Genomic DNA, 17,731 nt, shown 5'->3' with positions numbered 1-17,731 from the left:
AATGGCATGATATAAATTCATAATGGCCTTGATGAGTATTGAATGCTGTTTTGTAAATGTCAGTTGGGTCCATTCTTATTTGATTATTTCCAGATCGAAGATCTAGTTTGGAGAACACATTCATACCATGCAATTCTTCAAGTAGCTCATCCACAATGGGAATAGGGAAACGATTGGGTATAGTGATTTTATTCAAAGCTCTGTAGTCTATACACATACGCCAGTTTCCATTCTTATTTTTTATTAACAATGTGTTATAACTCCACGATAACAATGATGGATCTTCAATACGTTCCCAGTTCCAACAAGAAGAAAGAAACGGATAACAAAGTCCTGAGAGGAAATGGAAAGAGTAGAGAATGAAGTGTGCGATAAGATCGAGCCCGATCTCCTTCTCTGGCCGTCGGGCAAACCCCTTCCGACTGCTCCAGACGTCGGCCCGCCGCTTGGGTTTTCTCTGGAAATCAAAACGTCCCTGCATTCCCCTTCACAGGCTTATTGATAATAGCTTAAGGTAAATTAACTGCCGCCAGCCACGTCGTTTCCCATTCGGTGGGAGCGACGCCTTTGATATGCCTTGTTGAAACGTTTATCACAATGCTGGGCTGGAGAATGGACTCGTAGAATGCTAAATGACATTACTGTCTAATAGTTCCTGTATCAATCCTTCCAATATATTTTTATGCTGGTGAGAATATTGTGAACAAGAAAACAATACTTCTTCATAATGAAATGAAAGAGATTACAGGGTTTTATAGGGAGCCCTAATGGGCTGACTAGAGATAGGGCCCTTAATGGGCTAACAGGAGAGAGAAAAATAAAGAAACGTAATAATCATATCAACACTCCCCCTCAAGCTGGAGCGTGGATGTTTTCCACACCCAGCTTGGAACAGAGCTCCTCAAACCTAGGGGCATGAAGCCCTTTGGTGAAGATATCTGCAAGTTGTTCAGCGGACGGAACATATGGCGTGCAAAAATCTCCCGATTCAAGCTTCTCTTTGATGAAATGGCGATCGATCTCGATGTGCTTTGTACGGTCATGCTGAACGGGGTCATGAGCAATGCTAATCGCCAATTTGTTGTCGCTGAACAGCTGGACAGGGGAGATAACTGGACACCGTAGCTCACAAAGAAGCTGGGTAATCCAAAGTGCTTCACACACAGACCATGCGCAAGGGCACGGAACTCCGCTTCAGCACTTGATCGGGAGACCACTTTCTGCTTCTTGCTCCTCCAAGTAATCAGATTGCCGCCCAAGAAGGTGCAATATCCAGATGTGGACCGACGATCAACCACAGAGCCAGCATAATCTGTGTCGGTGTAGACTTCGAGACGCAGGCCGGTATGGCGACGAAACAATAGTCCACGGCCAATGGTGCCCTTCAGGAAACGGAGGAGACGATGAGCAGCATGAAAATGACTCCTGCGAGGAGTCTGCATGAACTGACTCAGAACACCCACTGAATATGCAATGTCCGGACGAGTGTGGGTGAGATAAATCAGTTTGCCCACAAGTCTTCTATATGGTCCAGGCTCAGCAAGCTCCTCATCCGCATCGGCACCAAGTCGATGGTTCGCATCAATCGGTGTCGAAGCAGGCTTGGAGTCCTCCTTTCCAAGCTCACAGAGAAGGTCCACCGTATACTTTCTCTGACAAATAAAGATCCCGCTCGAAGAATATGCCACCTCTATACCAAGAAAGTACCTCAACGGGCCAAGATGGTGAATAGCAAATTCCGACGAAAGATACATAGCCAGCTCCGTAATGGTCGCCGTATCATCACCCGTAAGAATGATGTCATCCACGTACACAAGAAGAATAGCGACTCCCCCTGACGTGGAATGGCGGTAGAAGAGGGTGTGATCTCCATTACACTGACGGTATCCACGGCGCTTCATGGCCATCGTGAAACGACCAAACCACGCTCGAGGAGATTGCTTCAAGCCATATAGTGCTTTCTTCAGGCGACAGACAACAGACTTTGGAGACAACGGCACTAAGGAAGTGTAGCCAGGAGGTAATGCCATGTAGATCTCCTCAGTCAAATCACCATGCAGAAAAGCGTTCTTCACATCATATTGCTGCAAAATCCAGCCACGATCCGCAGCAAGGGCCAATAAGATCCGCACCGTATTCAGCTTGGCGACGGGGGCAAATGTCTCCTGATAATCAATGCCATGTTTCTGAGTGAACCCTTGTGCCACAACCCGGGCTTTGTGGCGCTCAATAGAACCGTCAGAATTATGCTTCACAGCATACACCCAACGGCTACCCACGAGATGCTTCCCGGCCGGTAGAGGAACCAGATCCCACGTCTCATTTTGAGCAAGAGCATGAAGCTCCTCCGCCATGGCCTGACGCCAATGCGGAAACGAAAGGGCAATGTCCACCGTCTTTGGAAGGGAAGTGGCATCAAGTGAGGTGAGAAGGGCATGATAGGATGGTGAGAGACGGTGAGATGAGATGGATGCCTCTAATGGATAGAGAGGAGAAGAACGAGACGATGGCAGCACGGCTAATGAGGAGGTTTCTGGAGGGGTGGAGGAAGAGGGAGGCGGGACAGCTGGAGAAGAAGAAGCAACCCGAGGTTTTCGACGAGCAAGAGTAATATCGTAGCGTTTTTCAGGCGGGCAGCGACGTATAGGAAGCGGTGGAATCGAAGAAGGTGCAGCAGAAGGGTCGAGCGCAGGAGCAGATACTGGAGGAGGCTCCACAGGAGGGACTGAGACGGCGGCCGGAGACGGGTCGGGAGGCACAATCTCTGGAGGAGCAACAGGAGGAGACACTTCTGTCGGGGCCGGCGAAGAGGGACTAGAGACGGATGACGGAGGAGATGGTGGAGGAAGAATTAGGAATTCAAGTGGATCGGATGGAGATGTGGACGATGGTGGTTCTGGAGAAGAGGAGGAATAGTAGGGAAGAAATTCATCAAACGTGGCATCTTTGGTGACGACAAACCGACAAGAGGGTGGATGATAGCATAAATACCCTTTTTGGGTGGAAGAATAACCAACAAACACACATTTGATAGCACGAGGATCCAGTTTATCACGACCAAGTTGATGGTTAGGCGCATAGCAGACACATCCAAATACACGAGGTGAGATTAGTTCGAGAGAGAGAGTGGGAAAGACATGCTGAAGACGGTCAATAGGAGGGGAATAGTCAAGCACTCGGGACGGAAGGTGGTTGGGGGGATGGATGGCGGTGGAGACGGCTTCCCCCCAAAAATACTTGGGCACATGCATATGGAAGGGAAGGCTCGGAGTCGTGTCAGAGAGGTGGCGGAATTTTCTTCGCAACGCCATTTTGCTGGGGTGTATAAGGGCAAGAGGTTTCATGGATAATGCCTTTGTCTCGAAAGAAAGTGCTTAACGAAGTGTTAACGTAGTCTTTAGCATTGTCGGAGCGGAAGCAACGAATTGATGTAGAAAATTGAATCTGGACAAGTGAGTAGAATTGAGGAATGACACGTGATATCTCCGATTTGTTCTTTAAGAAATATGCCCACGTGAAACGAGTTGCATCGTCAATGAAGATGCATAGCCATCGAGAGCCGGAAGTGCTGTGAATAGGGGATGGTCCCCACACATCGGTGTGAATAAGGGAGAATGGGGTCAAAGAATGAGAAGAAGAGATAGGATACGTAGTGCGATGATGTTTCGCAATTCGACAAGCATTACAAACAAAACGGTCCACAATGGCCTTGAAAAAGTTTGGGGAAAAGACGATAAAGAGTAGCAAAAGAAGGATGGCCGAGACGTCGATGAAGAAGCCACAAACGCTCGTGGGAAGTCGAAAGGGAAACTGCCGCAGCAGCAACAGCAAAAGAAGTCGAACGAGGTCGAACAAGATAGAGCCCCTCATGCTCCTCAGCAATGGAAATCGTCCTCCCCGACACCTTATCATGAAGTAGGAGAGAATGTAAGGTCTTGGTTCAAGTCGCGAACAAGGCTTGATAAGGAGAGAAGATGATGAGTAAGACGTGGAACATGAAGAACTTTTGGTAGATGCATAGAAGAGGAAATAGCCACACGTCCAATACCCGCCACTGTGAGAAGATCGCCGGAGGCTGTTTTGACTTTGGAGGATCCAGGGACGGGTTCATAAGTCACAAAGGCTCTTGGATTAGGAGTCATGTGGGCGGTGGCACCGGAATCAAGGAGCCGAGTAGAAGAGAAAGGAGAATGGCCAGAAGGGGATGGAGGTGTAGGAAGACCGGTGGACATACCTGCGTGGGCCAAGGAGCATGATCCCACGACTGGAGGATCCAGCAATTGGCGTAGACGTTCCATTTCTTCCGGAGTAAAGCTGGCGGGCGAGGGCGGGAGAAGACCATATGGCATAGGTACTTGACCCAAAGTAGGCACGGGACCGGTAGCAGGTGCGACAGTAGCAAGGTTACTCTGCTGCATGCGTTTCCGTTGAAGCTTGTAGCACGTCTCCTTAGAGTGATCTCGCTTCTTGCAGTAATTGCAAAACAGCGAAGGATCACCCTTTGGAGAATCCTCCGTCCGAGCCGTCGGACCACGTGGCAAAGAGCCGGGGGGTGTAGTCGTCGATGGGCGCGCAGACGAAGAGGACTGAGCTACAAGTGCCGAAGCCGAGTTCTGGGCCTGCTGAAAGCGAGATTCTTCAACCCGCACACTGTGGAGCGCATCCTTGAAGGTAGGACCAGTCTCCCGATGTATAAGCTGAGCCCGTACCGCTTCATATTCCGGGTTCAGTCCCATAAGAAACTAGAAAACCCGAAGTTGAAGAGTATATTTGCAGTCCACCGAATGAGGGTCGGGCGGCATGTAGTGGTCAATCTCATTCCACAACGAAATGAGCTCTGTACTGTACTCCATGGTAGACCGGTCTCCTTGACGCAGGTTGGCGGCCCGATGCACCAATTCGTACAGAGTCGCAATGTTGTGCTTCTTGGAGTGGCTCTCGAGTGCCGCTTCCCAGACCGCCCGAGCCGACTCTAGAGACAGGTTGGCGGCCCGATGCACCAATTCGTACAGAGTCGCTGGGTGAATGGCCTTCATCCAGCAACTGGGTGAAATACTGTCCAAGAGCCAGCGATGAACTACCCCCTCAACGTCCAGCCAGTCATAATACTTGGGATCGGTCCGGGGAGGTCCGTCTTCTAGAAGATGGCGCAAGAGCATGAGACGCCCCTTTAAAGTGATCTGGACGTACTGGCGCCATTGCAGAAGATTAAATCCAGTAGACATACCATCCGGAGGCATCCTAGGCAGAGAGAATGGCCCAGGAGAGGACGACCAATTCCCGGGCTCAAGAGGCACTGCAGCTGCATGTGGCGTAGATACCGGCGTCGAGTCTGGCATAACAGTAGAGGTCTGTGCTTCTGGCGAATCAGCAGCAACCGGATTCGTCATTGTAGAATCCGGTGGCTCAATCAGAGTAGATCACAGTCAGAAGGTGCTGAACCAGCCACAAGAAACAACTGCACCGAGCGGTGGGATCTGCAAGAGCTGATGGCTCGACTGAGGCAGATACACGGCGCGGCGGATGCGGCTCGCGGCACGGACCGAGGCAGGTCGATGCGGACCGAAGCACGCGGCTGTGCGCGGCTGGCTGCTGCGCGCGCCGGGAGGCTTCGTGCGGGCGACCGCGGCGCGCGGCTGGCAGCTGCGCACGGCGCGGCTGCTCACGCCGGGCGGCTGTGCGCAGCGAGCGGCCGCGTGCGGCTGGTTGCTGCGCGCGCCGGGCGGCTGCGCGCGGCGGGCGACCGTGCGCGGCTGGCAGCTGCGCACGGCAGGCGGTTGCTCGCGGCGGGCAGCTGCTCACGCCGGGCGGCTGTGCGCGGCGAGCGGCCGCGTGCGGCTGGTTGCTGCGCGCGCCGGGAGGCTGCGCGCGGCGGGCGACCGTGCGCGGCTGGCAGCTGCGTACGGCAGGCGGTTGCTCGCGGCGGGCGGCTGGCTGCTGGGCGTGGCGAACTGCTGCACGCGATCCCCGGTGCAGGATACAGCGGACGGCGATGGACCGGAGCGCGAGATCAGGCGGTCGTGAGAACCGCCAGAGATCGGAGCGCAAGGTCAAGCCCAGGAAACCCAGATTAGGGTTAGGGTTAGGGCTCTGATACCATGTGAACAAGAAAACAATACTTCTTCATAATGAAATGAAAGAGATTACAGGGTTTTATAGGGAGCCCTAATGGGCTGACTAGAGATAGGGCCCTTAATGGGCTAACAGGAGAGAGAAAAATAAAGAAACGTAATAATCATATCAACAAATATCTATAGGGTCAGACGTTGACTGGTTTGGCTTCTGAGATCAGATGTATCTTATGGTCAATGGGACGTTGTGGGGGTAACAATGTTGGATTATCAAATACCGTCGGGAACTTGTCTTGCAACATGAAAATGCAGGGTTCGAGATGAAGAGAAAATACCTCCCTGGCTGTCGTGTGCGTTTTTTGTCGGCGCTAAGCGATTTCTCCGGCGATAAGAGCCAATCATGATGAGCTTATGATAGGATCCCCAGCCCTCGTTGGGGGCATTCTCGTCATGTTTGGTTTTATGTTCCTTTAAATAGCACAGCCCTCCCTCTAGGAGGGCAGACTGGAAGTTGATATTGAGTGGTTCTTCCCCCTCCCTTCCTCTCGTCTTGTCCAAGCTCCACCTACTACTAAGATCCCCGTCCTCGTGATCATCTCTCCTTCACCGCGTCTTCAGGCGGCTCATCCTCGGCCAATCCCTACCCCCTCAGCTTGGCCTTCCCCCGACCATTCCCATTTCACCTCTCTCTACCCCGAGAATTTCTACCTTATCTCGTCCTCTACTGTCCCTCTGATATGAGCCTAGATCCGGGATCGTATCATTAATGATGTTGGATTATCAAACACCGTCGGGAACTTGTCTTGCAACATGAAAATGCAGAGCTCGAGATGAAGGGAAAATACCTCCCGGCTGTCGTGTGCGTTTTTTGTCGGCCCTAAGCGATTTCTCCGGCGATAAGAGCCAATCATGATGAGCTAATGCCAGATTTTGTGGATAAACCTTGGTCGGGTTGAGTGTCTGGTCTGCTTGCACAGTAAATATCTGTTCATCCCTGAGAATCTTAATCATTAGTTTATCATAGTTGCACGAAAACCACCCCAATCTGTTCATCCGTTGAATGTCGAGGATGATGTCAATGTCGCCCAGGTCGAATGGAATGAGGTCTTGGTGAAAACTTAGACCATGGATGGAAATTGGAACATCTATGCATAACCCCATAGCCTTTTTGATCGAGCCATCTCCCAAGATGAAGTCAAAGCGCATTGCCCCTTCAATTGGAATGTTGAAATCTCTGACCACTTTCATGTGAATGAGATTGTAGGAAGCTCCTCCATCGATGACAATAATCAGAGGGCGTGCCAGTAATTCACCCCAGACCTTCATTGACCCATTGGGTCTTGGGGCCATGCGGACGGCGCACAAGGATCCTTCCAAGATAGGCGTTTCATCGGTTTGCATCAAATCTTCTTCGTTCTTTGGCATTTCCTCACTACTGTCTTCTTCTCGCACTAAGAATATATTAAGTTCTCTCTTGCATCGGTGGCCTGGAAGATACTTATCGTTACAGTGATAACAAAGTCCCTTCTCCCTTCTTGACTGAAATTCTTCATCGGTTAAGCGCATGATCTTCTTCCTAGGAGGTGTGAGAAGTTTTCGATGGCCCTCTCAGCTGAAGATGACTGTGACTTTTCTGGATATAGTACTACCCCTGACTTGTTTAGAAAATTGGAATAGGATGATGAGAATACCGCGGGTTGTAGGGGCCGTGGACGTGGATCTTTGGCCTGGGCTATTGCTGTCTCAATTTGACCCGTCGGCCATGTTTGCCACATGACTTTCAAGTTTGCCTCTGCTTCAATGAAGACATCCATCACTTGCTGGATGCCAAAGGGTCGATACTTGGGGACTTTGGAACGAATTTCTGGTTTCAAACTATTCAGGTAGGCTGTTTCCAACACATTCTGATCCATAGGGGGAAGATAGGCCACCAGAAGTTAAAATTCTGCATGATACTCTGAAACATTTCCTGCTTGTTGCAGGTTGAATAATTTTTATCCCAAAGATTTTGACGAAAAACCATATCTGCGCTCGAACTGTCTTCTGAAGTCAGACTAATATTCAAATCCAAACTGTAGAATTCTGAGAAGAGAGGAAGTAGAGAGAGAAACAGTGCGCAGGATGAGAGAGACAGAATTAAGGGCACACAAAAGATACTTTATTACTGAACCAGAATTCCCTGACATTGAGAGAAAAGACAGAAAGAAGCTGTTGTAAGAAAGGAATATTCCCTGACAGGAAATATTCCTTTCCAACGGCTATATTTTTAAAGATATAGCCGTTGGATGCTGGGCCTATGTAAATCAGGCCCAGACATATTAGGCCCTTAATGGGCCTAATATATGGGACCCTAAGGGTCCCCCACTAATGGGCCCTTAATGGGCTGTTAATGGGCCTTGCACAGGCCCATTAACTCAACCTAGAGGGATTAGTTTTTTATTATTTTCCCTAGGGTGAGGCTATTACATTTACAAGGCCTTGGGCCCAATAGTTAGTATCTCTGTCCTTAACACAAACTGTTTCTCTGCATATATGAACTACCCTTGCGCTGCTCCTTCCAAATGCAAAGAAATCAAATTTGAGCTTCTTGGCGTCTGTCAATATGTGGACATGAAAGAATCTCTCGACGCAGTTTACCCAGCCCAGTGCTTGATCTCCGGAAAAGATAGGCAAGTCCCCCTTTCCGAACAGTGTCTTGCTTTCTGCTGTATTTTCACGGATCACCGGTACCCTGCCGTACCTCGGGGCATTTCCGTTCGCCACTGGAGCAGCATTCGAAGTTGTCGCTGCGTTCCCTTCGATCTTCGAGTTCATTAGGGACAGCTGCTTCAAAATCTGCGTCAGGGCATCTGTGATTAGAGTTGGATCCACAAAATTGGCTTCCATATCTGACCTCTGATCTTCCATGTTGAGCTTCCAAGGTCGAAAGAGGCTCTGATACCGGATTGTTATAACTCCAAATTATAACAATGTTGTTCTGCAAAACATTGTATGATCAAAACTGAAATGCTAACTCTGTGAAGAGAAGAAGGATGGGGATAGGGGAAAGCAGTAATGCAGAGAGGATCGAACCCTCCTGGCTGTCGGGAAAACTCCTTCCGACTGCTCCAGCTCCGGCCCTTCAGCTCCAGCTCGTGGCTGTCGAAAAGAAGGATGGAAATCTCTCAAGAAATAATCGTCCCCTGTTTCCTCCGTTTCATCCTTATTTATAGGTATGTGTGAGAATGTTAAACGACGCCTGTTGCGTTGTTTCCCGCCCTGTGAAGCTGATGCCTTTGATATGCCTTGTGGAATCGCTTATCAGTGTCCTTTAGCGCAGGCCATTTGGAGAGCACAGCAGCTGAGAGCGGTGGACGTGACGTCAGATGAAGCATGCTGGAAGTCCCTTAGGAGGAGGGCGCGGCTAGCAGACGGACGAGCTGGGGAAAGGTTCTTGCGGTGCTATGGATGTTGTGGTTTCACCGCAAAGAGGTGGTAATCAAGGGGAAAGCTGTGTCTCTGGAATCGGTGCTACATGATGTAGGGAAATGTATATCCCACTTGTTCAGTTGGACATAACGGGGGGAAGATGGACTCGATGGGCCGGGCATGTACTATGTCACGATCACATATGTTTATAATATTTCTGGGTTGACCACCGAGTTCCGGGTGGTCTTCCCTCTTTTAATTTAAAAAAAAAAGATTATGTTGGGACAACCTGATATTTTGGCAAGGATGGAAGAGGAGGAGATGCAGTGGAATGAGGCTGCTCCAGCAGGGGAAATGGTCCATAGAAAGGTAGGGTGGGGTCAGATTATGATAAGCTCCTCAGAGAAGGGTAGGCGCCAATTTGGGCCTGTAGCTGCTGTTGTTGCTCTGTAATCTTCATATTTTCTTGTTGTATTGTTCTACAATTCTTTCCTTGCCTCCAAACCTGTACACCCTTATCTCCCACAGGCTGGTCCTTTCTCAAGCTCTCCCTCTCCTTTTTCCTATTTATTTCCTTAAAATTAAGTCTTATTCTTCTCTCCACGTTCACCAGCCTCCATATTTCCGGAGATTCCCTTTGGATATCCAAGTTAAATTTCCCTTTGGACAGCCATGTGTGGCTTGGTTTCTTTGTCATTCCTACACTCCTATGGACTCTGGATCATGGGAGCTCCAAAATTACATTACGTTATATTTTTGCAAAAGATAAATAATTGTTTACGAACACAAAAATGTAAACTGTGATGTTGATGATATCTGAACTCTTTTGTCAGATTTCAAAGTTACTGAAGCTTTTTGAAGCCTTTGATGTTGACCCAGCTGTGAAGCTGTTAATTATGAAGGTAATAGAGAATTTAAAATTTTGCTTTTGCTATTTTTTGAGGTAGCTAATCTTTTTTGATCTGTGGCGTGTTATGTAAATTTTTTTATCTGGAGTTAAGGGGAGAATCTTGACAGATTCTCTATTCTTGTTCTTTCTGTCTTTAATCCTCTCCTTAGTGTGTGATACTTTCTTATTGAGAATTAAAACGGATTTCCAATGGGTTTTGGATATTCTTTGAAAGAAATAGTTTGGATTTCTCCGTCATGGTACAAGTATCGTATCACCTTGACATCTTTGGCATAGGGATTATGGTTCATATTACGCTTACATCAGATCCCAGTTTTTGAACTCACACTGACATTTTGTAAGTAGCAATGGATATGTTGGCAATCTAAATCAGACTTTTCAGTGTCAGTGTGGTCTTTATGTAACTCTCTTAAGACCACGGAGACCAATGCTGATTTGTGCGGTAGAACTCGACGCCCTTTATAAAATAATAAGTTTTGATGGAGAGAATAATCTGGATATTTTACATCGAGAGCTTCAACAGCCATGCGAATAGCAGATAATCGTTCATCTTGTAGCAAGTCTTGTTCCAATTGCAATTTGTCTAGCCAATGTCTGACGGAGATTTGATGTAGCAAGATATCATGCGGGGTACGAGAAAGAGCGCCAATGTCTGTGCTTATTTTTGTCCGCCTTATATTTGATTTCAAAATCAAAGCCCAATAACTTATAAATCCATTTGTGGAATTGTTGAGGTATCTCTATATGACCGTTGAGGAATTTTAAGTTGACTTGGTCAGTATGAACATAAAATTTCTTGAAAAGAAGATAATGTTTCCATTTATGGACAGACCATACCACAGCCATGAATTCACGTTCATTGGCAGACTTGGACTGAGCCATTGGCAATAAAGCCTTACTAAAGTAGGCAATGGGATGTGAATCTTGAATAAGCACAGCACCCACTCTGTAGCCCGATGCATCCGTTTCCACTAAGTGGTTTTGAGAAATCCGGTGGACTAAGCACAGGAGTTGTAATCATGGCTGCTTTGAGTGCTTGAAAAGCTGTTTCTGCTTCTGCGGACCATGGAAAGGAGTTATTCTTGAGCAGTTTCGTTAGCTGTTGGGCTTAGGAAGCATAATGCAGCACGAAACGACGGTAATAATTTGCGAGACTCAGAAAGCAACACAACTGTTTCAGATTTTTAGGAGTCGGCCAATTTTGAATAGCCAGAATTTTTTCCGCATCTGTAGCTCCTTGTTCTGAAATCCAATGCCCCAAAAACTCAGCTTGTTGTTGGAGGAATTGACATTTGTGGAGATTAATTTTTAATTAATGCTGATGCAAAAGGTTTAAAACGAGATCTTGGTGTTGTTCATGTGAATCAGGACTGTGGCTGAAAATCAAAATATCATCAAAGAAAACTAATACAACTTTTCGGAGATAGGGTCTGAAAATAGAATTCATCAAGGACTGAAAAGTTGCAGGTGCAGTAGAAAGACCGAACAGCATGATGGTAAATTCGTAATGACCCAGGTGAGTTCTAAAAGCTGTCTTGTGAATACCTTCTTCAGACATACGAATCTGTTAATACCCCGATTTAAGATCCAACTTGGTAAAAATACTGGCTCCATTTCGTGCTTCTAACAATTCATCCACCACTGGAATTGGAAATCTGTTAGGTACTGTAATGTGATTTAGTGCTCGATAGTCGATACAGATGCGCCACCCTCTCCCTTCTTTCTTAATCAGAAGAGCTGGGCTAGAGGAATGCTGAATAACTTTAGATTCAAGTAGAGCTCTTACAATAGATTCTAACTCATTTTTATGTAAGTAGGAGTGGCAGTAGGATCATACATTCACAGGTTCAGATCCAGGAAGAATATGGATGCGATGATCACAAGAGCGTTTGGGGAGATAATGTAATGACTCATAAAAAATGAACGGATCAGAGCTCTTAAGTTTATCAACATAATGGGATAATGCAAGAGATAATACCACCGTTTTCACCGGGTCGCATTTTGCATGGAGTCGTCGAAATTGATGCTTGCTCCTCACAATAGCTTGGGCGTCAGAAGTAGCGGGGAAATCAACAGGCCTGAACACTTCATCTGTCTGCAGGGTATATAAGCGGTCATTCCAAAGTAATTTTAGAGTTAGGAGTCTATAATTGGAGATAAACCAATCTAGAGATTTCAACCACTGAACTCCTAATATGACATCCACTTCCCCAATGGGTCATGGTAGGAAGTCTTGTTCGATCGTCAGTCCTTGTATATATACAGGAATATTGAAGCGAATTCCCCTCGAAGTCCTCAGGTAACCTTCACCCAACATCACATCGAAGTGAGGGCCTTCAAATATGGGTATGTCCAAAACCGATAATATGACAGGGTTAATAAAGTTGTGGGTAGCTCCTCCATCAATGAGAACGACCACTTCAAGTCCCAAATATTGCCAATCATCTTCAATGAACCGGACACGGGCTGCCTGTTGGCAGGTCTCGTATTAACTCGTGCTAGAAATAGAGCTCCTTCAGTAATAGGCTCATCATCTGTTCGCATAGGATCATTGAATACATCTGGGTCATGAAGTTGTTCATCACCTTCTTGAACGAGATTAAGATTCAATTTTTTTCTACACCGATGCCCTGGCGTAAATCGATCATTGCAGTAGTAACAGAGTCCCTTGTCTTTTCTTTGTTGTAATTCAGTGTCAGTAATCCTTAAATTCCGTCGCCGAGCACTTCTGTCAAATGGTTGATGAAATGTTGGAGCATGTACCGTATTAGAAGTATTGTCTCCTCTCTCCTGTCTATTATAGCCTGTTCTTCCAGGCGCTGAAGGCACGACTCCATAACTCCAGGACAACGGCTCTGATACCAATGATACGAACCTGGCTTGTTCGTATCGGGGAGAAGACGTCAGGATGGTCATCGGCGTGCCGGGATGGACAACGGCAGGTGGGGCAGGCAGAGTAGACGAGAGGGGTCCGGCAGAATGAACGTCGCCGGAGGGAGCCAGACACATTCTTGATGATACTTCTTGGCTGCCCTCCTCAAGGGAGGACTGCTCTATTTAAAGGAATTACAAAGAGATCCAAATGACCTAAATGCCCCTATTGGGCTAAATGATGAAAAAGGCCTAGATACGTTGGGGTCGTATCAATACTTCCCCCCAAAAAAATCAGTGCAAACGTTATTTTGTCATGGATACGTAAAATACTGTGCCTCTCTTCTACTTAACCTTTAATTTATTTCATAAAATGTTTATTGTATGGTGCAGGGAGAAGGAAGAGCATTTTGTGCGGGGGGCGATGTTGCAGCTGTTGCCAAGTCAATTATTGAAGGTATCATTTACACGTTAAATATGTTGTTAAATCTGAATTAAAATCTTGTACCAAGCATATGCCATCAGTAAAAATTTTTGATTCTTTTTCAAGATTTTGTTAGCCTATATGCCTCTAGATCACTTTTGTGTTTTTTTATATTACTGCTTTACCTGCCTCTGCTTATGGGCCTAGAATATGTTGTGTTAATGTTCTTATGGGCCTGCATTAAGGTGTGTTGCTATTACAATGGTCCTGCATTAAGTTGCATAACTTGTTACTTATGTTTTACACTCTGACTTTGAGTCTGTCCTGTACCCGATGCCAATTATTGAATGGCCTGCCCGTGGGCCAGCAAATCCATAATCAAATGCTGAAGTTGATTTGTTTCTCTCTTTTTTCTGACAAACTCTGAAGTGTCGTTTACTTGAGTAATGTATGTCTAAAATGAAATCAAGGTCCCCAGGATTCTGGATCTTAACCGGAAAGATGGAGGAGGGCATCACACTCTCGGGCTGGCAACATCCACCTGCAAGAACGAAGGGGTTGGAGGTCACAGCCTGGGAGAGCGAGAGGGAGGAGGGAAGGTGTCGTTCAGCAATTGGGTGCTAGCATCCATGGAACAAGATCCAAGAGCCGAAGGGAGCATGATCAAATTTCAGAAATGTACCTAAATTCCCAACGGGTATCCCTCTACTACAATATGCAGATGATACAACATTTTCCATGGAGGGAACAGAGGATGCCTGGAATCTATCAATACTGCTTAACCTGTTGGCAAATTTTTTGGAACTACACATTAACCGCAAGAGGAGGCCCAATGTTCCAGGGCCTTGGGGAAACTGATTGAGACGCTATTCATAAGATATTTTGGCTTGCCATTGACCAGGGTTTGTATCAAGAACACAATTGCCAACCAGTGATGGAGAAGACGGAGAAAAAATACAAGGTTACAGGCCAGAGTGCTGTTGATGGGGGACGATTGGTGTTATTAAGACATGTGCTCTCAGCGATACCCATCTTCTACCTTTTGGTGCTGAAATTACAAGTTGTGTTGGCAAGTGCCTAGAGGATATGATGAGAAGATTCCTAAAGAAAAGCTCAAGGTCGGAGGAAGGAAGAGGGATGGCCTTTGTAATCTTTGGATGTAGTGTATAGACTGCTTTGCTGGGGGGGCTAGGACTATCGGATATGCAAGATATGAACATAGAATTACTAGCCAAGTGGGTGGGCGGACATGGGATAGGAGACAGATATGGATACAAGGCTTCTGAAGGACAATTATGGATCTAGCTTGGACTGAGAGATTCGGGCGCTTCTGTTTGAGTGCCCTTTGCGTTCTGCTAGGGCCTGAGGCATGTGTTTCCTCAAGTCCAAGAGTTCTTCAAGGGCAAGTAGTGGGGAAGCACAACCTTCCAATTTTATTGTTTTTTTGAAACAAATAAAAGGCAGTCACCCGACAAGTCGGGAACCACCCGAGAGGTACATGGGCCCTAGAGCCTGTGTGATACATGCTTAACCATTCCACTTGATATCCCAACACTCTCATCACGTTTTTGTACATCAGTTTACCCAGGTAATATAGACATCCCAGCAGATCCCAGGGGTTGATGTCTCTTCTAACGAGGTCTTTTGGGACTCTATCAGGGAAGTTAGTGATACAAACCCGGTTGGTTCGTATCGAGAGAAGACGGGAAGAGAGGAAGAAGGCGCCGGGATGGTCGTCGGCGTGCCGGAATGGACGTCGCCTACGTGAGGGGTCCGGCGGAGTGGACGTCACCGGAGGGAGCCAAACACATTTCTTGATGATACTTCTTGGCTGCCCTCCTCAAGGGAGGGCTGTTCTATTTAAAGAGATTACAAAAGGTCCAAATGACCTAAATGCCCAAGGATGAAAAGAGCCTAGATACGTCGGAGTCGTATCAGTTAGATCCAGGAGAAAGATAGAACAGGGAATGCTTCTCGCAGTACTATGAGCAATCTGACTGCACCACAATTAGGTGGTGTTTAAGGAAAGGAAGGCCTCAACCTACAACGTTATTCATGACATGGAGTCTCTTGTGCCATACTGGTTTAGAAGGGGTTGAAGGGGGGTTATTTTGGTCATCAAGTGTGTTGACAATTCATTTATTTTAAAGCATCCGACCAAAAAGTGCTCTTGGGTGATCGTCCTCAACTTTTAAAAAAAAACATAGAAGACAGTGTTTTCATTTCTTTTTCATGCACTATTTTGACATCAAGAAACTGTGGAAATATCTTCTCCTGGCAGACATCGATAGCTTGCCTTTTATTGTAGCCAGATTTTGAGGGTCCCCACTTGTCCTCTGCAATGCGTGCTCCCTATTTAGTTATTTTTTAATACTTATTAGACTCCACTTTTGGGCTTTTGCCAAACTACATTTATCTCCTGGATTTCTGTACTTGGTCTTCAACAAACCCAATTTTGACTATGCAAATAACATAGGAATTAAAAGGTTACGTTTGCTTTTTTCTCTCTCTTCTTCTCAGACGGCTTCACAAGGCTCCTCTCTCAAGATATGGCTTCCAAATGTTGATAAGATACCTTTATGGACCTATCATAACACCAAAATATAGCAACATCATCACATGTATGCAGCCGAGGAATATGTGGGAAATTTGACCAAAGCCATCATGTCTCGGAAAAGTCGCAGACGAGAGAGACGTTCTGAAAGAAAATAAGGACAAGGAGCAGGAAGCATCGTCTATAAAATAAAGACGAGGAACTTGTCAAAAGGGGGAATGAGATTTTCAATACTGTTGACTTTTGGCAGCCCGCAGGAGATTATCCTTCTCTCGGGCAAGCAACGATCTTCGAATCTTGGCATACATTGAGAGAATACTGATTCGGTCCTCTTGATTTCACAGTTTTTCAGAGTGACCTTTTCCAGTATTTGGAAGGGAGGGAAATTAAGTCTGAACTTTCTTCTTGTGGAGCATTTCTTGGAAGTGAACTGTTTGATTTTGTCATCAATCTTTGTTTTAGAATTGGATCCTTAACAGATGTTTAATGTCTTTCTCTTTCTTGGAAAACAACTGATTGAATCCAAAGAGAATCATACTTGTACACTGATAAGCTCATATTCGACCTTGATTATCCTGATTTTAATGAAGGTTGAAGAATATTTTTAATGAAGTAATGGTCTGGAATTGGGCTTTAGAACATTTTTAAGTTTGAATCATTAGTTTTTCCGTCCTTACTTTATCGTAGTTTCCCGAACAGGATCCTTTGGAAACTCAAGATCATTACAATGTTATTCATTTCTCTAGATTTATAATGAAGTGTCCATATTAATGTAGTTCTCTTTTTATCTTTCTTTAGTTTACCATATAATGTGTGATGTTATTTTACAGATCACTGGAGCCAAGGTGTCAATTTTTTCCGTAAGGAATTCACATTAAATTATATAATTTCAACATTCAATAAGCCCCAGGTACTTCTTTTTTCTGTTGAATTAATTATGATCACATTGCATGAATATTTCGCTTAAATTTCACTATTACTATAATAAATGTTCTAATTTTGACAATTTTAACTGTGTTAAAAAGCGCAGGTTTCACTTCTCAATGGAATTGTTATGGGAGGTGGGGCTGGTGTTTCTATCCATGGGAGATTTCGAGTTGCTACTGAAACTTCGGTCAGTTGCAGACATTTCTCCCCTTTCATCTTTGCCACAAACCTTTCAAGTATTTTGTAGCTTTGTCATAATGTTATAAAGCTTCTGCAATTTCCTTCAAAGAATTACAATTCCAGAACCATACATGTGATTTTCACCTCATACGGCTCGCCTTTTCTGTGCATACTCTTTAACGGAATAATCAGTGGAATCTAAAAACCAAAATATCTTTTTTGAGGAACTAATAGGGACTGGTATTGTATCAAGAATTTGTACCCATCCTGTTGATCTGAGTATTACATGTCTTTATTTTCTCTCTCTTGTTAGCCCATTAAGGGCCCTCTCTAGTCAGCCCATTAGGGCTTCCTATAAAACCCTGTAATCTCTTTCATTTGCTATC

The 17,731-nt window shown here is 45.9% G+C and overlaps 1 protein-coding gene across 1 annotated transcript in view; it reads left to right on the top strand.

Moving 5' to 3' along the window:
* LOC144711586 (3-hydroxyisobutyryl-CoA hydrolase 1-like) overlaps positions 1–17,731 on the top strand; it is a 52,956-nt gene that overhangs the window by 15,616 nt on the left and 19,609 nt on the right. The window contains exons 3-6 of the mRNA XM_078585555.1: positions 10,313–10,381; positions 13,654–13,717; positions 17,069–17,148; positions 17,269–17,352. Coding sequence (XP_078441681.1) covers positions 10,313–10,381; positions 13,654–13,717; positions 17,069–17,148; positions 17,269–17,352 — 297 coding nt within the window. The remainder of the gene's footprint in view (positions 1–10,312; positions 10,382–13,653; positions 13,718–17,068; positions 17,149–17,268; positions 17,353–17,731) is intronic.

Source organism: Wolffia australiana, chromosome 14 (assembly GCF_029677425.1).
Source record: "Wolffia australiana isolate 7733 chromosome 14, ASM2967742v1".
NCBI classification, from domain to species: Eukaryota; Viridiplantae; Streptophyta; class Magnoliopsida; order Alismatales; family Araceae; genus Wolffia; species Wolffia australiana.
This window is presented reverse-complemented; position numbering and strand designations above follow the sequence as displayed.